The 27928-nt window shown below is 43.4% G+C and overlaps 1 protein-coding gene across 1 annotated transcript; it reads left to right on the top strand.

The window, feature by feature from the left end:
• Positions 1–804: 804 nt before the first annotated feature.
• On the top strand, positions 805–17202 carry LOC143284153 (uncharacterized). Its single transcript, XM_076590809.1, has 8 exons — positions 805–952; positions 4410–4484; positions 6459–6621; positions 7682–7732; positions 8541–8725; positions 10636–10772; positions 12770–12943; positions 14492–17202. The coding sequence occupies exons 1-8, from the start codon at positions 908–910 to the stop codon at positions 14835–14837; spliced, it is 1176 nt and encodes a 391-aa protein (XP_076446924.1). The 5' UTR covers positions 805–907; the 3' UTR covers positions 14838–17202.
• Positions 17203–27928: the final 10726 nt, after the last annotated feature.

Raw genomic sequence — 27928 nt, 5'->3', positions numbered from 1 at the left:
TCAAAACAAAGAGGAGGTATTACAGCATGTTGGTCACAAATGTTTTACAAATGCATAAAATTAATGTATGAGTGCTGTTGTATAATGTTTAATGTATGCCCCAAATAGCTGCAGTTTACGTTTGTGCTTTTTTCGTTGATGTGATTTATATTCAATTCAGGTATAGCGGCCTACTTGTGCGTTTTTTGTTGTTTGTTTTTAGTGTGTTTATAATTGTTACTTCCAAGCCTGTGTATCATGACGATGATGATGATGACTATCATTATCATGATAACAGTCATTATTATTATTATTATTATCATTATATGTTTTTGAAATGATTATTATCAATTTCATCATCATCATCATCTTATTAAGAATTTTGTGTAATGATTACGCTATCATCATCGTTATCTTTGATTAGTTATTGTTTTTGGATATATATGTATTTTGTTGATGTTGTTGCCTCTTCTTTGAGATAGATAAAGAGAGAGGTGCAATGGCCAATAGAGCATTGGATTTTCAGGGTCCGAGGTTCGATCCCAGTGTCGGCGTCTGATGAGTTAAGGGTGGAGATTCGGGGTGGGGAAGGGTGGAGGTGGATAGGGGGTAGGGAGGGGGACTTGGGGGGGAGGGGGGGGGGGGGGTGCGCGTGCTTGTATCAGTGTGTGTGTTTGTGCAAAAACGTCGAAGAAAGAGTCTTACCATTAGGCCATGTGCATTTCCATTACAGCAGTGACGCGAACTTGCACAGCTGTCATGCAACTCGTGCTGCCGCGCGAGAGATTTTGACCCCGGGGTCAAAAAACAGATGGGATAAAAAGGCCCACGACACCGCTCCCATGTTCAAAGAACCGTCGCCGGTCAAAATAGAACAGGTTTTCTTTCCTGCTGAACGTTTTCTCGCCAGCTGCAGTTCTAAACCATCATGACTGCGTTTGAACTTCTTTTCTGCAGTTTGCTGATCGCTCTCGTAAGTAGACATTCTTTATTATCATTATTATTATCATTATTTTATCAAGTTATTGTTATCATTATTGTATTAAAAAAAACAACAACTACTCCTGCTACTACTACCACTGCTTTCACCATTATCAGCATGCTATTACTCATAAATACCGAAATAAGAATACAGACATAAGTAATGATCAAATTCAACTATATCTGAGAGCGGTGGGTGGGTGGGAATCTTCACATTAAAAAAATATATTCTAATTGTCAAACCATATGCTGTCAAACAGTCCCAAAATAAGTGCGTTGAATGTTTAATGTCAGTCAATTACTATCATTATTAAAATCAATTACTGTTATCATTTAGTCTTATTTTTGTGATGTTGACGATGATGATTATTATTATTTCTGTAATCTAGCATTACAATTGTGAAAAGACGATGATATCATATTCCTACGATACCACTGAGTCGAGGTTCCTGCTCGTTAGCGACCGAGACTCATACCAAAGCATCATCCACTGAAGTGTTGATCTCGTTCAGGAATCTAGGTCATAAATGTTCTGTTAATGAGCAGAATGATAATTATGGCAACGCAAGTTGCTTATACAGCTGTGCAGCCCCCCATCCTCACCCGTCCCCAATCTTCCCTGACCTGCCCCCTCCCCTACTGTCTCCACACCCCTTCACACAAATTGCTCGTGCGCACGTGTTCATATCTACATAATGTATTCTTTTTTCACGTCTACACGCTGTGGCATACACCGGTTTCTCACATCATTCCTGACTGGCGCCCTTTTCAGTCGTGCGCGTTTTCCTTAGTCATCGCGTGTTCCAAATCCTGGATGACTTCGAATGCATTCTCCCAGTGCACCCGTCCCCCGGGGACCTCTCCTTCCTCGTCCCGTTGATTGTATTTATTTATCATACATTGTACAGATTTAAAGTTAGGGGGAAAACAACTGACCGGTGTGCTATACACAATTTGGAAGTCAACGTGTTTAACAAACAGGAACAAGAGAAACCCTTGGCAAAATATTTCCGAAAGAAAAAGGCGGAAAACACACCAATTTGGTCACTATTAATTTGTCAAAGATCAGGCTGTTGATTACGTTACATCATTCAAGTTCTTAGATTCGCATATGTTTGGCACGCATACTACGGACGTTATTACCACATCCATGTGTGAGAAAGCACAACGGATAGTATATATATTTTCTTCTTCTTCTTCTTGCAGAATTCATTACCCTCTTTTTCCACCTTGTCCATCGTTGAATGTGTCAAGACTTTCTCAGTTGGTACGGGAGAATTTCGGAATGGGAGAACTTCGGTGAGAAAACAGAAAGAAAAGAAATCATTGACAGAGAAAGAAAACCGTCTATAAAATCGTTGGCTATGAGCTGCCGATCTCTGGGTATTGTCTTCAGCTTGCGCGTGAATCTCATAGCAAAACCTGCCATACCTTACATATACGATGCCCAGCCAACCTTTAATTTATCCAAGTCCTGAGACGGCCATGTACAATCGGTTGGACGAATAGGCGTCAATGTCAAACCATTTATCACCACTTCCTCCCCTTTGGCAGAATGTATTCACCAATCTGTCCCTTTCTATCTCTGTGGCTGCCTCCACCTCTACACTCCATCTCGCTCTGTACGATCGGCTTCGGATCCACTCTGTTTACGCATACCCAGATTCAAACACTCCGCTGTTGGCCGCAGTTCTATCTCTGCCTCTGGACCTTGCAATTGGAATGAACTTCCTCTTTCGCTTCGTCAGGTCTCCGCACTCAGCTCTTTCAAGTCTGGCCTTAAAACCCACCTCTTCCCAAGATAGCCTCACTTCCCTGCCTTTTCCTTGTCTCCATTTTCCCCAGTTTTAGAGTTATGCATGCGTGTGAATGACTGGTGCAAAAGCGCTTTGATTTGTCTCTGCAAAAGATTCAACGCTATATGAATATAATAATAATAATAATTATTATTATTTATGGATTGTTTCTCCCGTGTTCGTTCACGTGACACAGCAGTGTGTGACAATGAATTGTTCTTTTCAGGAGTAACTTTATCCAGGCCTTCCCTTTTTTTCTTCTTCTTTTATTTTTGCAGGACAGTGCAAAATGCTGGGTTTTCTTTCCAGAGCTAACTTACCAGCAGTTCTGTTCAATGGGCCGCTCCTTTAAAAGTTGTGTTTTGAGAACGAACCAGTATGCAGTTTTCAGTCTTTGTAGGATTACGACTGGTTGCAGTGACTGAAGGCATACAGTATACCAACTGGATTGAGTTGCTCAAGTTTGTTTTTTTTACTCCCTCTAACCCCCCCCCCCCCCCCTCTCCCCCCTCCCCCACCTTTTTGTGGTAGCAGGCTTGCTGTCTTTGTTTTATTCTTCAGCATGGCTTATTTGCGTACGTGATGCCGCAGTACCAAGTTTGCTTTTGATCTGATGAAGAAACTAACATTCCATTCATTCCCAACTCGCGCTTCCAGTGGTGACACGATTTTTTTTATTTTTTTTTTAAAGAAGTAAGTCTGCTTTGTAGCTCTTGTTCTATCTGGTTTGAAACAATATTTATCATGAAGAGTTTATGTTTGTTGAAAAGGCTTAGTTAGCTCGCGTTTTATCTGTCTGTCCAGGATGACCCGGCAGTATAGTGGTATACAGCGTTCACTTTAAAGAAACATTGACACTCTCAATCTCTATAGCAATCCGTTTTTCATGCTTCAAGAAACCCTCGTGCAACTTACCCTCACGCGTTCTTGGACGACTCCACAGCAAGCAATGACGAGTTTAATGACGACAGGTGCTTCTCGGATGACTCAGCAGTGCATGATTTTAATATTCTTTTTGCTGACAACGTTTGGCGGGTTACTGTAGCTCTTTCCACGCGACTCAAATACACCCCCCCCCTTACCCAACCCCCCCACTACCCCCCCCCCCCCCACAACCTATGTTATCACGGGAAAGGTTTTAACACCCCTTCCCCTTCGCCCCCCCCTCCCCCATCGCCCCTCCCCCCTCCAAAAAATAGCTGTGCTGTGCCACACATTGTGCATTCTGCTTTGTTTTATGTTTTTGCTTTTGACACAGTGGTATATAGTTTTCTGAGTTTACTTTTGACAATTGACCCGAACATACAGATATTTAAAAAGAAAAAAAATCAATTTTATTTATTTATTTTCAAAAAAATTGTATTACTTAATGAGTGTGATATATCAGCGACAGGAGAAGCACCACAACAGAATAAGTAAAGCATTAGCCTTTTGACCCAGCGTCCACCACTGATCAGGGTTCGAGGCCCCGATCGATGAATTCGACATGGTGTTGTGTCCTTGGGACAGAAGACACAGGGGGTCCGCCTTCATTGTAATATTCCGAGCCTTAGACACAGTGGATATGGATTCACTGCCCCGATGACCGTAAAAGGCCATAGGACCTCAGACCTTCAACCTTTAACACTCGACAGGCCCTGCACGTGTTCACAGGTGCAAGGACAGGTACCAACCCACAGGGGACGGCAGGGCAGGCGGCACCAGGCCCATATTGAACATCGCCAGAATGTGAGATCAGTGGTTGCTGTGTCTGTATTGTTGTCGTTGTAGTTGTTGTTGTTGTTGTTTTCTTTGGTATATTCATTTATCAAGTGAGCAAGCGATCTTTTGTTGTTTTTGTTGTTTAGATGTGTCTTTAAAAAAAATCTTTTTATTATTTTTTTTTATAGTAATGGCACACAAGCTGAGCACACACACACACATGGATATATATATATATATATATATACATATATATACATATATATATATATATATATATATATATATAGAGAGAGAGAGAGAGAGAGAGAGAGAGAGTCCCCCAGGAGTCTCAAACCTTGCCCCTCCACCACCCTCCCATGCTGTTAATGCCCCCACGGGGCCAGGTATGGCTTTCGTCCCAGATTGTCTCCCCCTTCTCTGTTTGCGTGTGTGCGTGCGCGCACGTGTGTGTGTGTGTGTGTGTGTGTGTGTGTGTGTGTGTGTGTGTGTGTGTGTGTGTCTGTGTGTGTGTGTGTGTGTGTGCGCGCGCGCGCGAGCGTATGTGCTTACTAATGCTTATGTGGGTTAGATTCCATAGACATGAGAGATTTCCGTTGCAAGGGAAAGTCTACAACTAGAATTGAAACAAACGCTTGAAACTTCCTAATAACTGCGCGAAGAAATTTGGGCGCGATAGGCGAGTGATTAGAGCCCTTGGACTCCCTATCCTTGGGTCCTGGGTTCGAATACTGGCTACGTCCCAGTGGTGGGTGAAGGTTGGAGATATACCCGATTACCCAAATCAGCGTATGTACAGGCCTGATAGTTCCTGAACAGCCTTCGTGCATGTGTGCATGCAGAACATCAAATGGCACACGTTAAAAGATCCCACAATCATTATCAGAGTTTGGTGGGTTATGGAAGCACGAACATAGCGCCATCCCAGCATGCACACTCCCGAAAGCGGAACATGGCTGCCTAAATGGCGAGGTACAAACGGCCACATACGTGAAAGCCCACTCGTATACAGACACGAATGAATGTGGGGGTTGTAGCCCACGAGTGGGGGTTTATTTCTCTGAACCTCTTATATACAGGATCTTTAACGTGCGTGTTTGATCTTCTACATGCGTATACACACACACGCGCGAAAGGGGTTCAGCCACTAGCAGGTCTGCACATCTGTTGACCTCGGACAGATCGGAAAAACTCTTTAACAGGAATTTGTGTAAGATCTTCTTCTTGTCCTGTTCATCTGTAAGTGTGTTGTATTGTGACACATTCCAAATTAGATACTGTTTAACTCTTTCACCGCCAGGTTTCTATGTGAAAAACACGGCTCCCCAGCGTGAAATATTTTAGAAATGATGCTCTCAGTCACATGCTTCGGTTCATGTAAAAAAAAAAACAAACAACGGACTTGTTCACTTCAAACCTGGTCATGGGACAAAGAGTAGTCATTGTTCTGTTGGCAGGAATCTGGCTACAGCTGTCAAGCTTTGTTACAGCGTGAAAATGGTCTTATTAACATGGCCCCTCAATGTCGACAAAAGTCGCCTGTGGCGGTGAAAGAGTTAAAAAAAAAAAATCTGTCCTTTATCCGGGTACCAGGCACCGTGAGCGAGATTCGAAACCAGAACCATCAGATTGAAAGTCCAACGCTTTAATCAAACCACTCGCCTGTTATGTATGATGTGCCCGTGCTCTCTCTGTACTGACCCCGGGCAGTCTAGTAATTTTAGCGAAAAAAATCGGCTTGTGTGCAAAGTAATTCCTCTTGAAGTTTTTTAAAAGCTAATTTTGTTTTATCCATTTTGTTGTTGTTTTGCGTGGTTGAATAGTTTATGTGTGTATAATGCCACTGTATAAAGTCTATCGATTTATGATGAGGGGGAATGACCAGAAATCAAAATTTGAAAAATTGCGGCGTTTTCGGCCGCGCGCGCTACTTCTGACACAAAGGACGACCATATAAAAAGGAATTAGTTTGCACACAATTTCTATTCTTACTGGACTAAGGCGAGCGATGGTGACGGACTGATCCTGGTGGAGGGGGTGGCCACGGAGAACGTAGTGCCGAGGACGTGGAGAGACCTGCTGACCATGAACAACGTCTCTAACATCTCCGACTTCTTCAGTCTCCTGGTCGACAGCGAGCGGCAGCCCGTGAGAATGGAGGATTGTAAGTCTCCGTGTGTGTGTGTGTGTGTGTGTGTGTGTGTGTGTGTGTGTGTGTGTGTTGTGTTGTGTTGTGTTGTGTTGTGTTGTGTGTGTGTGTGTGTGTGTTGTGTTGTGTTGTATTGTGTTGTGTTGTGTTGTGTTGTGTTGTGTTGTATTGTGTGTGTGTGTGTGTGTGTGTGTGTGTGTGTGTGTGTGTGTGTGTGTGTGTGTGTGTTGTGCGCGCATACATGTATGTTTGTTTTGTCCGAGCTTATCTCCCCTTTAACAACTTTATTGAGGAAATTTCTTCAGTGTAATTTCTTGTCACAGTTATTCCTACCTTGACCGAACTGACTTTCAGACAATGGCTTGGGCTGGGTTACAAATAGCAACCTTGGCTCGACGTTCGGCAAAAAACAGAGATTGACATAACTTTACATTGGGCCAACAGCCAAGTAACAGCTGCATGATCAAAGGTTTCTCAACTGCAATGGGAAGTCATTTGCAGCTTATTCTTTTGTGGTGGACTATGACTTTCAAACTAGAAGCCAGGATTGCACTGGCTTTCAGTGCTGCAGCTTTGGGGGCTTGTTGGCCTTTGCGGACCATCCCAAAGACGGCTGTTCCTAAAACCCCTCTTGGCCGAGAGAATGGGAATTAACTTGGGAAAAGACACTCTCCATTATAAACAATTGCTATCCCAGATATTCGGGACAGCAGTTCGCTCGTCTGCTATCCTGATGGTCTTAGTCGGTCACCACTGACTATCATACATACAAATAGCAAGCATGTGTACATGGAACAGACATGGATAACTTGGAAGTTTACTTTAGTCTCAACTTCTGTCCCGAAAGTTAAAGAAAACAAACAAACAAAAACAAAAACAAAACAAAAAAGTTTGAAGGGAGAGGGTATAAGTGGTGGTGATGAGAGAAAAAGACTCAAACATCTTATGACGAATGTTCGACATAACACGGGCATGTCCACAGTCGATGTCATCAGCAACGCCAGGAACCGTGTTTCCCAGATGGACGAGTGATCTTGAGTGTGTTGACTTGATCATCTGGTTCGGTTTGTTTCAGATGTCGTGGAAAGCGAAACTCTAGCTGGAAAGAAGGTCATTGCAGGATCAGGTGAGTTTATCAACTCGTCTGTCTGACGATTTTCATGTGTGTGAATGTGGACGTCGCAATGCGCCCGACTTAGGAAGCGGTTACCCCCGGAAACGGAGTGTGAAGAAGAAGGAGGAGGGGGAGGGGGAAGCGGATGTCAACGAATTCAAATCCCACAGTGACCGGGATTAAAACACACTCCCTTCCACTAAGACCTTGAGTGTTAGTCCCTAGGATGAGATAACCCAAGGTCCCGTGTGTAGCATTTGCTTAGCGCACGTAGATAAAAGAACCCATGGCAACAGAAGGGTTGTCCCAGGCAAAGTTTTGAAGAAAAAAAAAATCAACGTGTACAGTAAAACAAATGCACTTGCAGACAGAAAACAGAAAAAAAGGTGGCGCTGCATTGTGGCGACGCACTATCCCTGTGGAGAGCAGCCCGTATTTCACACAGTGAAAACTGTCTTTAATAATAATAATAATAGTATTTATATAGCGCTGGATCTTGTGCAGAGACAAATATATAGCGCTGGATCTTGTGCAGAGACAAATATAAGTCCTTTCACACCAATCATTCAGACGCATGCATAACTCTAAAACTGAAATCTGTTTTTACAATGACAACAAAAGTAATACACTACACTACACTACACTACACTACACTACACTACAATACCGTCACTGCAACAAAACACAACACAGCATAACACAACACAACACAACACAACACAAAGCAACACAACATGATAAATAAGCGCTAAATAATAGATGACCGGCAATTGTGTGTGTGTGTGTGTGTGTGTGTGTGTGTGTGTGTGTGTGTGTGCAGAGAACATCTTGGCCGAGTCGGACGAGTGCTCTCCCCGGAACATGTCTGTTCGTCTGGACGTGAACATGGAGGATCCAACGATGGTCTACTACCCGGAGTGCACCCGTATAGAGCGGTGTGGCGGATGCACCCCCACCCCGTACCTGTCCTGCGTACCCGTCTACAAGGAGGTCGTCATCATGTCGGTTGGTACCCATTAGGGACGGGATGGGAATAGGGGTGGGGTGGGGATGGGGGTGAGTTAGGGATGGGGGCTTAGAGTATGCACATGTGGGCCTGCGAGTTCACATGCGGCCTGCACGCGAACACACACACGCACACACACACACACACACATACTTACACATACGCGCGCGCGCGCACGCACTCACGCGCGTGGAGCTGAGACATACACGCGCGCGCGCGAGCGCGCATATCATTTTTAAAACAACATTAAACTGATAGTGAGACTACCCACACACAGGATGGGGGAGAGGGAGGGGGAGAGAGAGAGAGATAGAGACTGACCAGACAGACAGACAGCGTGTGTGTCCCATAAGCTGGTCAAATTAACCTGTGATTGCGTAATACAAAGCATCATTTTAAATAAAACAAGCCTAGGCATGTTCATTTAATTAACAAGTGAATTATGCTTTTTTAGCGCGTAGCATTTGCTGTTTTACTTTTATTAAAGTTGGCTGTACAAATGTGCAAACCCGTTTTGCCGCGGTGATACGATATGATCGATATGAAGACATACTATTTTTTCTTATTGCTATCATCATTCTTATCATCGTTGTCGTCTTCGTCATCATCGTCGTTTCTTCTTTCTCTTTGTCTGTCTCTGTCTTTCGTCGTCATCGTCGTCGTTTCCTCTCTCTCTCTCTCTCTCTCTCTTACGTGTGTGTGTGTGTGTGTGTGTGTGTGTGTGTGTGTGTGTGTGTGTGTGTGTGTGTGTGTGTGTGTGTGTGTTCCTGAATAGATAGACGAATTTGTTCACATTTATCGATACATATGTACACGTGCAGCCTTTCCTGTAACACAGTTCACAATCAAATATTATCCTTGATTTCTATACGGGGCGCTATATCTAACAATTCCGACTTATATCTTTGCGATCAAGATCAGGTGATTAATATTTGATGTGAGTTTTTTTTATATGATCTGTTGTTTAAATCAAAACCTAACGATACGTGGAGTGGAATTTTGTTTCATGTCACGTCATACATACACCCTACTGGTGATTTTAGCCATTTGTATTTGTATTTATTTTTATCACATCAGCGCCACCCATTTTTTGTATTTTTTCCTGCGTGCAGTTTTATTTGTTTTTCCTATCGAAGTGGATTTTTCTACAGAATTTTGCCAGGGACAACCCTTTTGTTGCCGTGGTTTTTTTTAATGTGCGCTAAGTGCATGCTGCACACGGGACCTCGGTTTATCGTCTCAGCACGTTCCAGCGCGAACCAGCGCGTTCAGATTCTCTCGCTTCCTAGGCGGAATGCGTTACCTCTAAGCCATCACTCCACATTTTGTTCAGGCATTAATTTTCACACGTTTGAACGGTATCGTTTAAAATGTAGGAGAGGAGGAGGGTGGTGAATGGTGAGTTGGGGGAAAACCAGGCAGGAGGATGGAATCAAAGATGAATGTTAGAAATAGATATCTAAGTACAATTAATTAAAGAAAATCTTACGTCCTGCAATGATAGATGATTGTGTCGTAATTGATATGTATCTTGTGCTCAGTGTATTTCTATGTGTGTTTTGAGTTCTACTTAAAAAAATTCCTCCGACAAGCCTCTATTGTGGTACGCAATGTCCCGTGTTATCATTTCCATCAGTCACATCTGAAACATGGGTAATACCGGATTTCATCCAGTCCGCTTTTACAGATAGCGTCTGACCTTTATACTTTGAGTTGTTCCCTAAAAACTGGTCTGAGAAAAAAAAAATCTGTCATTGTTGAGACACAATATCTCAGTGTTGTCCAGCCGGTATTTTCTAAAACATTCTTCCAGAATGAATTTGATACTAGTCTAGATACCTTTGAAGGCATCAGATTTAATGTTTGATCATCATCATGGATGTGTGTGTTTTTCTCCCCACCTGACCAGGTGCTAAAGGCCAGCTACCCGTTCCCCGGGTCAACCACTATGAACATGAACGGGTTCGAGCAAGTGCCCGTGGAGCGCCATCTGACCTGTCGTCTGGAATGCAGCCTGAAACAGGAGGACTGCGGACCTTATCACTTGTGTGTACACGCACACACACACGCACGCACGCACGCACGCACACATACACACACACACACATACACAAACACACGACTCACACACAGAGACACATACACAGACATAGACATACAGACAAACAAACACGCACACATCAATCCTAACAGCAGTGGGTCTGCGTATTTAATAGGCTCTTGCCAGGCTGTAGTTCTGCTAGCTAGATTACCCTCGTTACCAAATTACTCAGGGACAATTGACATAAAGCATCTGAAACATAACAGAAACAACGAAACAAATGGGGGGAGGGAGGGGAAGGGAGGAGGGGTTCGGGAGGGGGGTGGGGGGTGGGGGACATCAAGAAATGGCAAATCGTGTTTTGGGCGTTGTCTTCTACTGCATTCGTGGGTTGCAGCTGTCACATTCACTCGTATGTGACCGTTTTTCTCCAGCCATCCAAGCAGCCTAACTCCTTCCCCCCCAAGCCCCCAGGGATTATATATAGCCTGCATATACATGTTTGGTGCATATCTGTTATGCATGTGTGGGTGTATGTGTGAATGTGTGTCTTCATGTTTTACATTTATTTGCTTATTTATCATCATTGTTGTCTTATTTATTTATTTATTTATTATTATTATTATTATTATTTTATTATTATTATTACTACTACTACCTTTTTTTATAATATAATTATTTATTTATTTATTTAAGCTTATCTATTATTTATTCACCTTTTTTTCTCAAGGCCTGACTAAGCGCGTTGGGTTACACTGCTGGTCAGGCATCTGCTTGGCAGATGTGGTGTAGCGTATATGGATTTGTCCGAATGCAGTGACGCCTCCTTGAGCTACTGAAACTGAAACTGAAACTGCATATACATGCTTGTTATGTTCTTGTTTCTTTGATAACTCACTGAACATGGATCACGGGGATATTTAACGTGCGTATTTGATTCTCTGCAAACGTACACACACGATGGGGGTTCGAGCACTAGCAGACCTGATCTGCACATCTGCTGACCTGGGTGATCGGAAAAAAATCTCCATCATTAACCCCCCAGGAGCCGCTGCGAACCCAGGATTCTCAGACCGACAGTCAAACGCTTTAACCACTCGGTTTTTGTGTCCGACACTTTGGATGTATGAAATTTCAGCTCACAACCTTCTGAGTGTAGGTTTGGCGCTCAGCAAACGATACTTTTATACATGCTTTGGGCTTCACCTGTCTGGAACATGGCTTTGGTTGGATATGATGACAACGTGTCTCAGTATTTCATTCAAGTAATTGCCCACCCCACCCCCCTCCACACACACACACACACACACACACACACACACACACACACACACACACACACACACACTTCTATTACTTTTGGGATGCAGGTAGTGTTAACATGTATCCTTCAAGGTGCTCGTTAGTTTGTTTACTAAGTTCAGTTTGTTTCCCAAGGCGGTGTCAATGCGTTCAGACTTTTTCATATTTGCTACAAACATCTGCTAGACAGATGCCTGACAGCATCATAACCCAACACGCTAGTAAGGTGTTGAGTGCACACACACACACACACACACACACACACACACACACACACACACACACACACACACACACACACACACACACACACACATATATATATATATACATATATTTGTGTATCTATCAGAATGGATTTCTTGAATATAATTTTGCCAGAGGACAATACTTTTGTTGCCATGGGTTCTTTTTCAGTGCCCAAAGTGCGTGCCGTGCTGCACACGGGACCTCGGTTTATCGTCTCACTCTCACCCGGATGGCGACACACGCTCAGTTTGATTTTCCATACATACTTGGGAGAGAGGGTGAGAGCGGGATTCGCTAAACCCAGACCCTCACAGACCACTGTATTGGCACTGAGATAAGCATCTGAACCATTCTACCACCTCCATCCTCTTTTTTTTATTTTATTATTTTTTTTATTATTATTTTTATTTTTTTAGTGCTTTTCAGTGTAGTCTTCTGGGATCGTTTGCAGCTTTCTCAGGAACCAGTGCAGATGCCAGTGCAAGTCGTCCACCGCCTGCTCCAACGGCCGGGTTTGGGATGAGTACCTGTGCGGCTGTCGCTGCCGGAACATGGACTCGTGCTGCCGGAACGAAGAGCAGCAGGGAAGAATATGTCCCTTTTTCTTCGACCCTGAGTACTGCGAGTAAGTTGTGCGGGGCTTTTGTTGTTTTGTTTGTTTGTTTGTTTGTTTGTTTGTTGTTCCCCTCCTCCCTCACCTCTATCCCGATCCCCTCTATCTTTCATTTAAAAAATCTTTTTGCCTTTTCTTCTTTGTTCATTCTGTTGTTCGTTTATTCATTTATTTATTGTTCTTTTTTTCGTTTCTTTCGACAGCCCCTATTGAGCTGTTGATATCGAGGGCTCTTTCAGTATAAATAGTACCGCCCCTCCAAGCCCCCACCCCCTACACACACACCCCCCCCCCCCACACACACACACACACACCAACCTTCTGGAAACTGTGCCAGAAATTCGCCTCTATGCTATTAATGTTTTTGTTCTTTTTAAACAAACTTTATTCACAGAAACATCTATCACTGCACCCCCCCCTCTGCACCCCTCTGCCCCCTCCCCCCCTCCCCAACCAACCTTCTGGAAATTCTGTGCAAGAATGCGCCTCTTCTCTGTTGCTGTTGTGTTTTATTCTAACACAGAAACATCCATTCTTGTTCAGTTATTTTCTAGCCTTTTTCCTTTTTTTTCTCTCTCTCTCAAGAAATTCGCCTCTTCTGTTGTGTTTTACTGATTCTAACACACAAACTTCCACTGTTCAGCTATTTTCTGGTCTTTTCCTTTTCTTCCTCTCGTCTCTTCCTCTCTTTCTTTATGCCTTGCTGGTCCGTTCACCTGTTTTTGTTTTTGGAAATCCTTGGATATTTATTGCCTTTTTCTGGACTCGATGATTGGGCGTTCCTGACTACTACGTTTTATTCTTTTTTTTTTCTTTTCTCTTTTTTTCTTTACGCCCAGGACTTGTGAGTTGGGCCGTTGGCTTTTTTTTTCTTTCTCTCTCTCTCTCTCTCTTTTATTTTCTTTTGGGGTGGTAGGTGGGGTGGGGGGGTTTGTTCGCCTATTATCATATATACTTTTGTGTAGTATGAAAAATCATGTTTGTGTTCCGGTTAATTGCCACTGGAAAAAAAAATCGACGAGATGGTAACGTCAAAGGAATGTTCTAGGTTGTTTTTTTTTTTTTTTTTTACTCATGTTCTACAGAATCGGATAATCATGGACTTGTTTTCAGTCTTGTGGTACGACCCTATGTTGTCTCCTAGGCAAAAAACGACAAGTAAATAAATGAGAGCCATCAGTGTCAACTGCATACAAAGGACAATTAAAACTGGATGCTTGGCAGATGCCTGAAAGCGGCATAACCAAACGCGCTAGTCAAGCCTTGAGTGCATGCATACAATTATATTTGTGTCCATATCATAGAGAATTTCTGCTATAGAATTTTGCCGGAAGACAATACTTTTGTTGTCACGGGTTCTTTTCCAGTGCGGCAAGTGCTTGCTCCATACGGGACCTCGCTTTATCGACTCATTCGAATGACTAGCCGCTCAGTTTGATTTTCCAGTCAAACTTGGGAGAAAAGGCGAGAGAGTGGGAATCGAACCCGGCCGGCAGACCCTCACGAACACTGTATTGGCAGATAAGCGTCTTCACCATTCTGCCACCGTCCTCCTTGCAGGTGCAGTCTCAAAGTCAGTGTGGGCTTCCTCCCCAACACCTCTCAAGCGGAAATAGCAGCCTGGCTGGCCAGCCGCCGCCAAAGCAACACGACGCTGCTCCCAGACAACACCACTCCGCCAACCATCCCCGCCCAACACCTGTCTGGAACGACCCCCACCAACACCACCACCATCATCACCACCACCACCCCGAACCCCACGACGCGCGACTCGTGCTCTGGTCACATCTGCCCCAGGTTCATGCGTCCGGTGGCGTACAGGGGGCGGTGCTTTTGCCAGTCCCGGAACAACCACTCACAGCGACATCCACGGCGACATCCCCAGCGACATCGCCTTGGTCAGTAGATACCATCCCTGGTCAGGCCCCCGGAGGTTGTTTACAAGACTCTCGTTCCACATGAATTTTGCCCCTCGTTCTCAATGAACCGCGGACCCGTCTTCTCTTTGTGTGTACAGCTCAGCGCTCGTTGTGATCGATATAGCCCTGTGTAGGGGAGGATACTATTTGCTGAACAGCTGATGAGTCTGCTCAATGGATTAATGCTCGCTCAATCAGCTGGCTGTCTTCTTTCTTTCTTTCCTTCTCTTCTTATTCTTCTTTTATCCTAGTCTTTAATAAGTGTTCAGTCTATCTCAGTCAGCTGCGCTGTTTTCTGTACAGCACTTCCTGACCTATATCTTTCAGCACTATGACCCTTTTGTCTGCATGGATTGTCTTTGCGAATGATTTTTTGCAGCAGCTGGTTTTCATGTTGGACAATCCACTGTGAGCTAAATGTCAGGTGTCTTGGAATTAAAGTTAGTTGGAGGCCGTCTTAAGCCTTTGTCTAGAATGAATGTATCAATAATAGTTGAGGAAATCTGATGATATCCTATTGGCACCAATGTTGAACGCGGGGAACTATCCTTTGTCTGATACCGTAAGGAAAGTTGAAAATGTTCCGTTTTTCCCGTGTTCTCTACTGCATCTGTCAGACGGCATCAAAGGAGACAATTTAAGTGGACGCAGCTCCGAATGAGTGTGTGTACGCTATATTGTTCAACGGTGCTTTTATTCGCTGCTGCTGAATAACACAGGCTTTTTGCACTTTCTTGTGTAACATACTAGTATGTGGCTTTAATTTATTCAACATAATCTGCTGAACGAACGTGGTAATAAACCATGTGATATGCCTGTGACTCTTGTTAGCTTTTAGAGAGAGATTCATACAGTTCAGTGTGGATGGTTAAAAAACAAAAAATCACACCAAAATATTGGACTGATGACAGGTGATGATTGTTGATGGCAGAAGACGTTCTTCTTGGGTTGAAACACACTTCTGCGTGACACGCTTTCGAAATCACATCGTTTGCCACAGATTGTAGGATCAAATTCCAATAATTTTGACAGTCATTCTCTCTAAGCCATATATGGGTTATGTTGCATCTGCAGACAGCATGACAATGCTGATGAAACTAAAGGTTAAAGGTCCAATAGCCTTTTAGCTATCGGGGCAGTGAATCATATCCACTGTGTCTAGGGCTCGGCATAGAAAGGGGCAATCCTTTCCTTCTGCCGTTTTAGCATTCCCCAACCAAGTCACGTATCCATTCATACCTGCTTGATGTCGTGAGGAAAGCAGGAGTAAAGTGCCTCACCTTCCAAAGGACACGACGCCATGCCGAAACAGTCGCCAGGGGGATCAAAAGTCCAACGTCTTACCGATATACATCTGTACAAAACCAAACGCATGTCCCCTGGAATCTGCAGGAGGTCTTTCGATTCATTGCCATGTAAAATAACTGAACACTTTCTTGAAAACTGGCGAATTGAACTGAAACCAGGATGTCAGTGTCACATAAAAACAGTGTTTTCACTGGTCTTAAAAGTCTTTAATTTTCACAGACACAGTTTTTCGCTTTTCTCACAATCTGATCAGTGTCAAATCTTACTCAAAGAGGGCCTGGACGCTGCCGACGGCATACATGAACGTACGCAAATGTCTGATCCATACGCATGCGCGTCTCACAGATCGTTTAGTTTTGGTAAACCGCGAGAAGCGGGTGAACTCCGGATGTGATGGCGGTTGTCGTGATGGACAGGGCATGCTCTCGCTCCCACCCTCACCCCTGTCGCCATTGGTGATTGAATAAACCACGACCGACGATGGTTTTGGATGCAAAACCTGAATGTACGATTTAAAGGTCGCTTGTGTGGCTGCAAGATTATTAACACTGCACTTCTTCAGCTAAGCCTCATATTGCTTATCAGTTAAGTGTGTGCTACTGTGACCGTGAGTGGGTTTCTCAGATGAAGGAGGGCTGGGGGTGAGAGGGCATCTTGGACTAACGCTAACTTGTCAATTGTATCAGTACGACGACAGCGGTTGTTTTTTCTTCTTCTTTCTTTCTTCTTTTTCTCTCCATATGCTGACATTGTCAATGTAGCAAACGTTTTCGACAAGTCTTGATTAAGATGTGCACCGGTAGGCATTGTGGTGACTGAGATGGTGATCAGTTGAGTCAACTTCAGCTTCATTGGATTTCTTTTCCACTGTCTGTATCTGGTTCTTTAGTTTCTGTCCGATTGCCTGTCTCTCTCCTTCTCTTATTTTTGAACATTGATTATAAAAATCAGTTTAAAAAAGTGTATCTTTATGCGTCTGCCGGCACACAAAATGCTTCTGTAATCTGAAATGACCATCGGTGAATAAAAAAGATGCCACCGGTTTCATTTTTATTGGTGTGTGTGTGTGTGTGTGTGTGTGTGTGTTGTTGTTGTTGTTGTGTTTTAATTACCATCGAAATATTTTCTTCCGGCCTATCCTTGAAATAAATCTGTCAGTTTCCCTGCCTAGCAATCCTTCAGACGTTCACTTGTTCGCACACGAGCATGCACACAACGGCTCACACACAAAATTTTTTTTGAATACGCATTGGTACAAACACGCGCGCATGGGCATACACTACACTGAAGCCAGCACACGCATGCACACGGTGGGCACACACTCACACACACACACACACACACACACACACACACACACACACACACACCGCCCACAATCTCTTCAATTATAATTCCATTCTGTAAGTCGATTTAGCAGAGTGTTAATGCAAGGCACATCATACAAAACGAATGGTTGCCATTACGCCCGTTATCAATAGTCATTATTCAGAATACGAAAGTGTGATTTGCAGCATAATTACGTGCATTCGTTCGTTTGCTCAATAAATGCATGCAATACAAAGTTCACAAGTTCGACCGTTCTTTACCCGAGTCAATGTTCGTCTAACCACTTGGCATGGTAGTACATCAAAATGACAAGTGCAACAACAACAGTACTTGATTTACTTTACTGAACGCTGCCTAGTACCTAATAACGATTATCAGCTTCTTCTTTTCATGACAAAAATCGCTGATTAGATATGAGAGAGAGAGAGAGAGAGAGAGAGAGAGAGAAGATTGTTCATTCACATTAGACATCAGCCTCTCGTGAAGGGGAATGTGTACAATATCTAAAGAGCTATAATCATGAACATGCTGGATAAGAAACAGAAATAAATGTACCAAGTCTTTGATCAGATTAAGAAACAGCAATTTCTCCATACTAAAAGGCTTTATTAAGACTGATAAAAAGACACATTTCTAACAACGCTATCGTCAGTACAAGAAAACAGTAAAGTCAATTTAAAGAGGCAAGGGTGTCGATAATATTTGGGCCGAATATATTTTTCTCTAATATCTTTGAGTGCTTCGCATCTGAGAACAAAATGCCCTTCATCTTCTTTTGACTGTTTACACAGAGGGCACATTAGATCAGAATCTCTAACTTCTTTGTATCTAAAGTAATGTACAGTCAAGTCAGAGATACCTAGTCTAAACTTCGTCGTCACATATTTCAAGTGTCTTTCCAGATTTAAACGCAAATATGGCTTTAAATCATGCAAAACACAAAACATTCTATACACACCAAACCTTTCACTTGTGTAAATATGTCGATTTTAATCCTGCCATCTACAGTCTATTAAACATTGCCGAAATACAGTTACAAAACCAATTTGTTCTTCCAAATGAGAGAGAGAGAGGGAGAGAGAGAGAGAGAGAGGCAGACAGACAGACAGAGAGGGGGTGTATGGGGATGGGGTGCTAAAATGGTAGACAGAACGGAACGAGAGCTGGTGGAGGTACGGGGGTACCGACTGATGCAAGGCTTAAACTTCGTTTTTAGAGTTTTTTGTTGTAAAGTCTGGCAACAGGCCTACATCAGTCTTCATCCTATCTTTTTGATACGTAACGTGGTTTATCAAATCGCCATCGACTTCAGCTACACATACACACTCTCTCTCTCTCTCTCTCACACACACACACACACACTGGCACACACACACACACACACACACACACACACACACACACACACACACACACACACACACACGGGTGCAATAGCCGAATGGTTAAAGCGTTGGACTTTCAATCTGAGGGTCCCGGGTTCGAATCTCGGTGCACCTGGTGGGTAATGGGTGGAGATTTTTTCTGATCTCCCAGGTCAAAATATGTGCAGACCTGCTAGTGCCTGAACCCCGTTCGTGTGTATGCGCACACAGAAGATCATATACGCACGTTAAAGATCCTGTAATCCATGTCAGCGTTCGGTGGGTTATGGAAACAAGAATATACCCAGCATGCACACCCCCGAAAACGGAGTATGGCTGCCTACATGGCGGGGTGTTAAAACAAAACAAAAACGGTCATACACGTAAAATGTTACATGTCTGTCTGAGAGTGTCTGCGTGCGTGCCTGAAATCTGATTGAATGACACAGGAAACGAATGATTGGCGCCCATGCAGTGGCAGCCGTTTGTGGGCTCTACCCAGGTAGGCAGCCTGTGATGCAAATGACTCCATGTATGTAAAGCGCTTAGAGCTTAGCCCCCGACCGAAGATAGGCGCTATATAAGTATCCATATCAATCAATCAACCAATCAATCAATCAAAACACAAACACAGAGCCGTTTTGGAAAGTCTCATGACAACCTCAACGAAGGAGGACGACGATGATGACCGTTGAAGACTATGGAGATTTTTGATGATGTGGCGTAAATCCTTAAGACTTAAGCTTTGAACAAACTAATTGGCAGGAGAAGTTTGCTACAACTGTCCAAATAATTCAAAAGCAACAAAAGGGACTCTTTTTTCTGTTATAATCGTACAAATCTGGCAGCTTTTCGTACTGCTCCACCAGGTACCAGGGAATGGTATTTACGAAATTGTAAAACTCTCTCTCTCTCTCTCTCTCTCTCTACAATACTTGGTTGTTGTCTATAAGTACTGACGCAACTGTGCTGAAACATCTGAGTACCCTTGATGCTAAAGTTATTGTCACCTTTGAGGACGAATAAAACACACACACAAAACAAAAACAAAAAAACAAACAGACAAAACAACAAAACAAAACAAAACAACAACAAAACAAAACAAAAAACCGTGAGCAATGGTTGAAGGGAACGAACCTCATAAAAAGGCATCAATGCATCGAGGACTTCAAATTGAGTCCCTTGTACCGATGTTTCCGCACAACTATAGCAACGAGAACACTTTACTTTCCATGTTCTTTTTCTTCTTTTTTACTTCAACCTTTTATTCGCTCATTCAATGTTTCTTTCCTTCCGTAGCCATATCAGAAGTTAATCTTTTTTTTTTTTCAGTCCTTCTTTCGTTTTTGCGTTTCTTTCCTTCAAGTTTCTCAGGTAGTCTACACAATCGCAATAAGTGACTGAAGTTAAATGAAAGAGTCACAGGTGTGTGACGGGGGCTATAAATGAACAACAGAGTGGAGAATTCGGCCGGCTGGGGCGTCATGAGTGAAGGAGACTGGATACTTAAATGTGAAAGACTGATTGATCGATCTTTTTTTCTTTTTCTTTTAATATTTTTTTAAATTTTTATATATCTTTATGAAGGATTAACTGGGCCGTTGTTCGTTACCGACATTATACCAATCCCTCAACCGGACAGCCATAGGGCCCATTTGATTTCTCTCTATGGGAGAGAGCCCGTTGTGTGTCTTGATCGTTTAGCTATTTTCGTGGAGGCTGCCGGCTCAGTTCAGCGTCACTGATTCTCATAAAGTTTGCAATGTGCATAATTTCATCACACACACACACACACACACACACACACACACACACACACACACACCGTTGCGTTTATGTCATAAGTGGCTATAGCAACGTATTCTACACACACACACACACACACACACACACACACACACACACACACACTGACACACATACTGAGATATGATAACAAAGAAACACACACATCATACTGTCTTTCATTCCCAAAGACAGGTAGGCCTGCCCACTTCCATCCCAGCCAGGGTACCGGTATGTGTACGCCGCACTGGTGTTCACTGACAGAAGACATCCCAGTTCTCTAACAAGATAAAGAATCGCCAAAATCTGCGGTTAGCAAGACCGATCAGTGACTAGCACGACTGATCAGTGACTAGCAAGACTGATCAGTGACTAGCAAGATTGATCACTGACTAGCAAGACTGATCAGTGACTAGCAAGCAAGACTGATCAGTGACTAGCAAGATTGATCAGTGACTAGCAAGACTGATCAGTGACTAGCAAGATTGATCAGTGACTAGCAAGACTGATCAGTGACTAGCAAGCAAGACTGATCAGTGACTAGCAAGACTGATCAGTGACTAGCAAGACTGATCAGTGACTAGCAAGATTGATCAGTGACTAGCAAGACTGATCAGTGACTAGCAAGACTGATCAGTGACTAGCAAGATTGATCAGTGACCAGCAAGCAAGACTGATCAGTGACTAGCAAGACTGATCAGTGACTAGCAAGATTGATCAGTGACTAGCAAGACTGATCAGTGACTAGCAAGCAAGACTGATCAGTGACTAGCAAGACTGATCAGTGACTAGCAAGCAAGACTGATCAGTGACTAGCAAGATTGATCAGTGACTAGCACGACTGATCAGTGACTAGCACGCAAGACTGATCAGTGACTAGCACGCAAGATTGATCAGTGACTAGCACGACTGATCAGTGACTAGCAAGCAAGACTGATCAGTGACTAGCAAGCAAGATTGATCAGTGACTAGCAAGATTGATCAGTGACTAGCAAGACTGATCAGTGACTAGCAAGCAAGACTGATCAGTGACTAGCAAGATTGATCAGTGACTAGCACGCAAGACTGATCAGTGACTAGCACGACTGATCAGTGACTAGCACGACTGATCAGTGACTAGCACGCAAAACTGATCAGTGACTAGCACGCAAGATTGATCAGTGACTAGCAAGATTGATCAGTGACTGATCAGTGACTAGCAAGACTGATCAGTGACTAGCAAGACTGATCAGTGACTAGCAAGATTGATCAGTGACTGATCAGTGACTAGCAAGACTGATCAGTGACTAGCACGACTGATCAGTGACTAGCACGCAAAACTGATCAGTGGCTAGCACGACAGATTGATCAGTGACTAGCAAGATTGATCAGTGTCTAGCAAGATTGATCAGTGACTGATCAGTGACTAACAAGATTGATCAGTGACTAGCAAGACTGATCAGTGACTAGCAAGATTGATCAGTGACTGATCAGTGACTAGCAAGACTCTAGCAAGATTTATCGGTGACTGATCAGTGACTAGCAAGATTGATCAGTGACTAGCAAGACTGATCAGTGACTAGCAAGACTGATCAGTGACTAGCAAGACTGATCAGCTGTGACTAGCAAGACTGATCAGTGACTGATCTCAATGAAAGAGACACCCCCCTCCCCTCCGACACTGCTGCTAAAGGAAATGGATGGCGTAGAGCCACTGACAGAGAAAAGTCGCATGATGCTTGTGAGTTATCAGGCAACACGAAAGCGAAGATGGTTTGAAATACTTGCCCATAATTATGGTTAAACAAAGTGGACAAGTTGGTAAGATAATCTTGGGCATGCGAAGGAAGCTTCACCCATGAGAAGAAAAAAAAAAAGTTTTGTCGTTGGTGCCTTTTTCAGTTTGGAGAAATACTCTGCCATCAGGAGCTCATTGTAGACAGCATGTTGATGCGTTCCGATTGAAAGCGCAGAGTGCTCATTATTGACTCGGAGGTGCATGAACAACAGCAGCAGACGCATATTACGTCCATCTTTTTACACTCGGCATCCACGTTTGTGTGTGTGTGTGTGTGTGTGTGTGTGTGTGTGTGTGTGTGTGTGTGTGTGAGAGAGAGAGAGAGAGAGAGAGAGAGAGAGAGAACAGAGATTTTCGAGGGCAATAGATAAGCACTGATGTGCTTAACTCTTTAAAAAAAAAAATCAATCAGCCCTCACCCGAAAAGAGCCCACACAACACAATACTAGATCACAGATAAACTTTATAAAGGCCTAAGCATGCGGGTAATATTTTCCTTAAAAAGAAGGAAAATAAACACACATCAGAATACAGAGAATGTGAATATATAATTCAGAGAAGACAATAGCCCTTATCTGGAGGGATATTTCATAATCGTCAAAATGGACAGTAGTTACAATATCAGCGTAGATAATAAACAAATAGAAACAAATTAAGTGCTAACGAAACACATACATTAATCACTGATAAAACATATATTGTACATACAGTAATAATCATGCAGTAAGTTGTTTTGCTGCATTACAGACAAATAAAGCAAAGCTGGTCAAGACATTTCCGTTGTATTTAGACATGGATTCTGATGATACACAGGTTTTATCCTCAAGACAGCCAGAGCAGGACGAACTGAAAAAAGGAAACAAATAAACAAAGAACAAAACAAAACAACCAACCAAACAAACATGAATTTCATTTTCTCTAGTTAATATTCATGATATAAGTGACAGAAAACAATATAACCTTTTCCCACTGTATCTGATGTGATGGCGGGCAATATCCAACACATCAAACGTGAACTCAGATAATGCACTTCTAACATACATGTTCATATGGATTTAAATACAAGATTTCACGTTATTACGAGTTTAGACATTCTGAATTCTAAAACAAAAAACAAATACACACAAAAACAAACAAACAAACAAACAAACAACAACAAACCAAACTATAACTAGTCTGTATATGATCATGCCAATCTGTCACTGGCAACCAGTAATTGTTTGAAACATTTTAAGAAATCCAGTAATAGCGGTTTTCAACGCCCTGATTATCTCACACATGATAATGAAACGCCGAAAGAGAGAGAGAGAGAGAACGAGAGAGAGAGTAATCAAAAGTCGAACTATTTTCTCACAAAGGAGGCGTGAAACACAATGTTTACATCCTCCGGCGTTGACACTAACACCAGCGAGATGGGCTGTTGGTGTTGCAATTTTCATCAGGCCACGGTCACTGATGTGTAAATCAAGCTCCGCCACCTTCCTTCCTGCCAAACCACACAACTGGCTGTTCTCTCATGAAACCGACCCCTGGAGGAAGTATGGCCAAGCATAACTGACGACCAGGTGAGAAGGAAAGGTCCATTAGCACCACAGACCTGTTATACAAACCTTGGTGGTTCGCACAGGCGGTCAGTCCTGGACCTGTCGTGCGTGTCAAACTTCCATCACTTGCTCCCAAGTCATGGACTTGGAAAACCTGTCAGCGTTCCACAGCTCAATTCATTCACCAACATTGCCCAAGGCTGTTGTTCTTTTCTCTTCACTGCGTTCGTTGTTCGCTCCTGTAGGACTGAACAAACGTGTTCACAGGTTCCACAAATGACTGATACCGCGGCAGGCTATGACCGTTTGTTTGTTTCTTGGAGTGTGTGGCGTGTTTGTGTGTGTGGGAGGTGGGCGGCGGCGGGGGAGGGGGGGGGGAGAGGGTGAGTGAGTGTGGATGTGGGAGAGAGAGAGAGAGAGAGAGAGAGAGAGATTTGTGGTGGTAACTTATCCGACTGTTGACACTGCACTGAATAAGACGTGTGTATGGAAATAAAACGGGTGTCTTTTGGGTTTTGTTGTCCCCCGTGTTTCTCCCGGCTTTATAATGTACTTTTCGTACAAAGTGGGGATATTGTATACCAGACGTCTTCAACAACTGTATGCATAAGTGTATGTTAGATTAGTTTATTAGCATTTATTCCAGTGTTTGCATTATGTCTAACAGTGAATTGTTGACCCAAGGTGTAGACCACAAACCAGTCTCGAGTCGTGAGATATTATGGGTCTTCAGTAGTGGGTCTTAATTAAAGGCACGATGCAAACAGGTGCATCCCTGCACTGCAGGTACGCTTGTTTCTTCTTCCTTGGCTTGGACTGGGCCCTGATGAATGCTGGGTATAGTCAAGCGCTTGTTTATCACGGTTTACTCCATCACAACGCCAGTGCAGCAGCAACCTTTTGACTTTCTTGCCAAAATGGTTGCAGCTGGTTACCTGTTTCCAGCATGATTCCCTTGTGACTGTTCAGTGTTCTCTTCCATCAAACAGTGCTTTATGTATGGCAGTCAGCCGTGTCCGACTATGACCACCAGAACAGCAGACGAGGCATCTGCTCTCCTGACAATCTGGATTAGAAATTGATTAAAGTAGAGGCCTGTGTCTTGCCCAAGTTACGTTCCCATACTCTCAGCCAAAGGGGTTTTAGGACAGTCGGCGTTGGTGTGGTTCCCAAAGGCCAGCTAGCCCCCAAGGCTGCAGCAGTATCAGTATCAGTATCAGTAGCTCAAGGAGGCGTCACTGCGTTCGGACAAATCCATATACGCTACACCACATCTGCCAAGCAGATGCCTGACCAGCAGCGTAACCCAACGCGCTTAGTCAGGCCTTGAGAAAAAAAAAGAAGAAGAAAGTATATATATATATATATATATATATATATATATATATATATATATATATATATATATATATAGAGAGAGAGAGAGAGAGAGAGAGAGAGAGAGAGAGAGAAGCGTACATACATAAATAAATAAATAATAATGATGATGGGGGAAAAAAAAAAGAGAAGAAAAAAAAAGATAGTAGTAATGAAAATAATGATAAAATAATAATAATAATAATATGGCTGCAGCACTAAGAGCCAGTGCAACCTTGACTCCATCAAACAGTGACTGTGAGGAAAGCAAAAGTATCAGAGTGCCGCGAAAATCTGTCCAGCTGTCTTTGTGGTCCGGGGCCTCGATGTTTCAAACACAGAGTGGCAACAGGTGGGGCGGGAGACTGTCCACAGCCATATTGAATAAACTTGATTCATTGCCATCATGTGATCTGAAACCGGCCCGCCTCAGGCAAGTAAAGGTGACGATGGCTCAACGCAGTTAATTTTGTTGTCACTGTAGTGGTATTCAGCTGGGTCGCATGGCTTAAGGCGAGTGATGATGAAGCGGCACGCGTTTTGATGACTCAGTCACTGAGATGATATATGTATATGGACTCAACCGTGTTCCGGACTGTGACGCGCCGTTTCTCACGTGTGTGCTGGTCAATGAGTACTTGAACTGACTTCTTTGGTCGTGGGCTGTAGCTCCCACGTTCACTTGTAAAAGTACGTGTGTTTTTACGTGTGTGTGTGTGTTTAACCCGCCATGTATGCAGTCATACTTCGTTTGTGTGTGTGTGTGTGTGTGTGTGTGTGTGTGTGTGTGGAGGGGGTGGGGGGAGGAAGGGGGGAGTGTATTTTTGATATGTTCTTGTTCCATTAATTAACCCGCCGAACTCTGTCCTCGATTACAAGATCTGTAACGTGCGTACTTGATTTTCTACGTGCACATAATTATACCTACACTCGACGAGGGGTGGGGATTTTTTCCTGTCTCCCAGGTCAACACATGCCGTGCAGACCTGCTAGTCTAGTTTGCCCATTATGCTGACCTGGGAAATCGGTACCCTTAACCCAGCAGAGGAGCGCTGACAAGTCGGGGATCGAACCACTCATCGAAAAATAGGTGGACCCGCCCTATTTTTAGAACAGTGGGATCGAACTCAGGAAACCAGGGCGAGACTTCAGCACCCTAACCACCGCACGTCAAACGTGCACTGTTTGGTCAGGCGGGGATTGTCACCAAGTGGAGTGCGAACGTGGGGCCAGTCCCACTGATCTTTTCGGTGGGCCCGCTAGTGTGTGATAAGAGGTCATTCCCTTCTCCTTGAGTGAAGTGTTCCGGAGTTAATCAGGACTTGGCGTTCAGTGTTGGGGTCAATAACCATCGATCTAAAAATACTTTTCGATCAATGGTCAGCGACTCAGTGTTAGGCTCAGAGATGAGAACAACTTGGGTGGGATGCTGATGGAACTTTGAAAAGGGGAACAGCTCTCGTTAGTCAGCGAATCAGTCGATTTTTAAGTCAAGAGGATTGCTCACCAGTTATATAGATTTTTCGTGAACAACCACGTCGAGTAATTGAAATGCTTGGAATGAATAACCATTCATACATCTGATAAATGCTGTACAGGAGGTGGGTAGGAACAACCCCCCCCGCCCCCCCCACAAAACAGAGAAAGAAAGCAGATAACAGAGATAAAGCCCGACCTCTCCTCCTTCCCCCTTATCTCTGAAAAGACCCACCGACGAAGACTCACCTATCCCTTTGCAGAAGTTAACAAAGCTAAAATTCAACGGCCCCATTATGATATATTAGATAATTATATCAAAGAAATCAATATTCTTCCACTTGATCATACAGCATGCATGAAATATATATCAACAACTCTTACATTCATGCACGGCTCCAAAGAAAATGGAAAAAAAGGAGAGATGCCTGGATACTTATGGTTCTTCAGCAGGATGACAAACGCCTCATCTTCAGCATTCATGTTGCGCTCAAGACAGCAGTTGTAAACTGATGGGATATTCTTCGAACAACAAATACCACCACTCTGATCCCAGCATTCTCCTCTCCTCTCACTCCACTCTTTTATCTTCAGCATGTCTTTTTGCTTGAAGAGGGATGATGCGTTTGTGTGTATCTCTTTTCTCTTGCACCCATTAGCATGTATGCGTATATGTATGCTTGTACCAATGTGTTTGCATGCATGCATGCGTGTGTTGGTTGCTTTCTCTTAACATTAGCAACAAAAGCTCATGTAGGTCTCAGCATAAGGCACTGAACATGGCAAGGAGAGAGTCGACTAACCAAGTCTGTGAGATGGGATGAAGTCATGGTTGCTGTTGAAGTTTGTTGAAACTTAGGTCACTTTAAAGCCTGAACCGGACTATAAATGGCGGGCGATTTGAATCAAGCCAGTTTCTCACCAGAGTCTGACACTGTGACGTCGGTGAAGGTTTATTCAAAATAAAAGCCTAATAAAGCTACAGTTTGGCTTCATTTATGGCAGAGAGCGAGATTTGCCTAGCAGCTTCCAATCTAGACCTGAATTGACTTTGGAAAGTACAAAATGTGTCAGCTACACGTAATACAAAATTTGAATGCAGAGAAAAGGGGCGGAGCTAGAACCGAAACCTTGCTCTC

This window comes from Babylonia areolata, chromosome 7, assembly GCF_041734735.1.
Source record: "Babylonia areolata isolate BAREFJ2019XMU chromosome 7, ASM4173473v1, whole genome shotgun sequence".
NCBI classification, from domain to species: Eukaryota; Metazoa; Mollusca; class Gastropoda; order Neogastropoda; family Buccinidae; genus Babylonia; species Babylonia areolata.
This window is presented reverse-complemented; position numbering and strand designations above follow the sequence as displayed.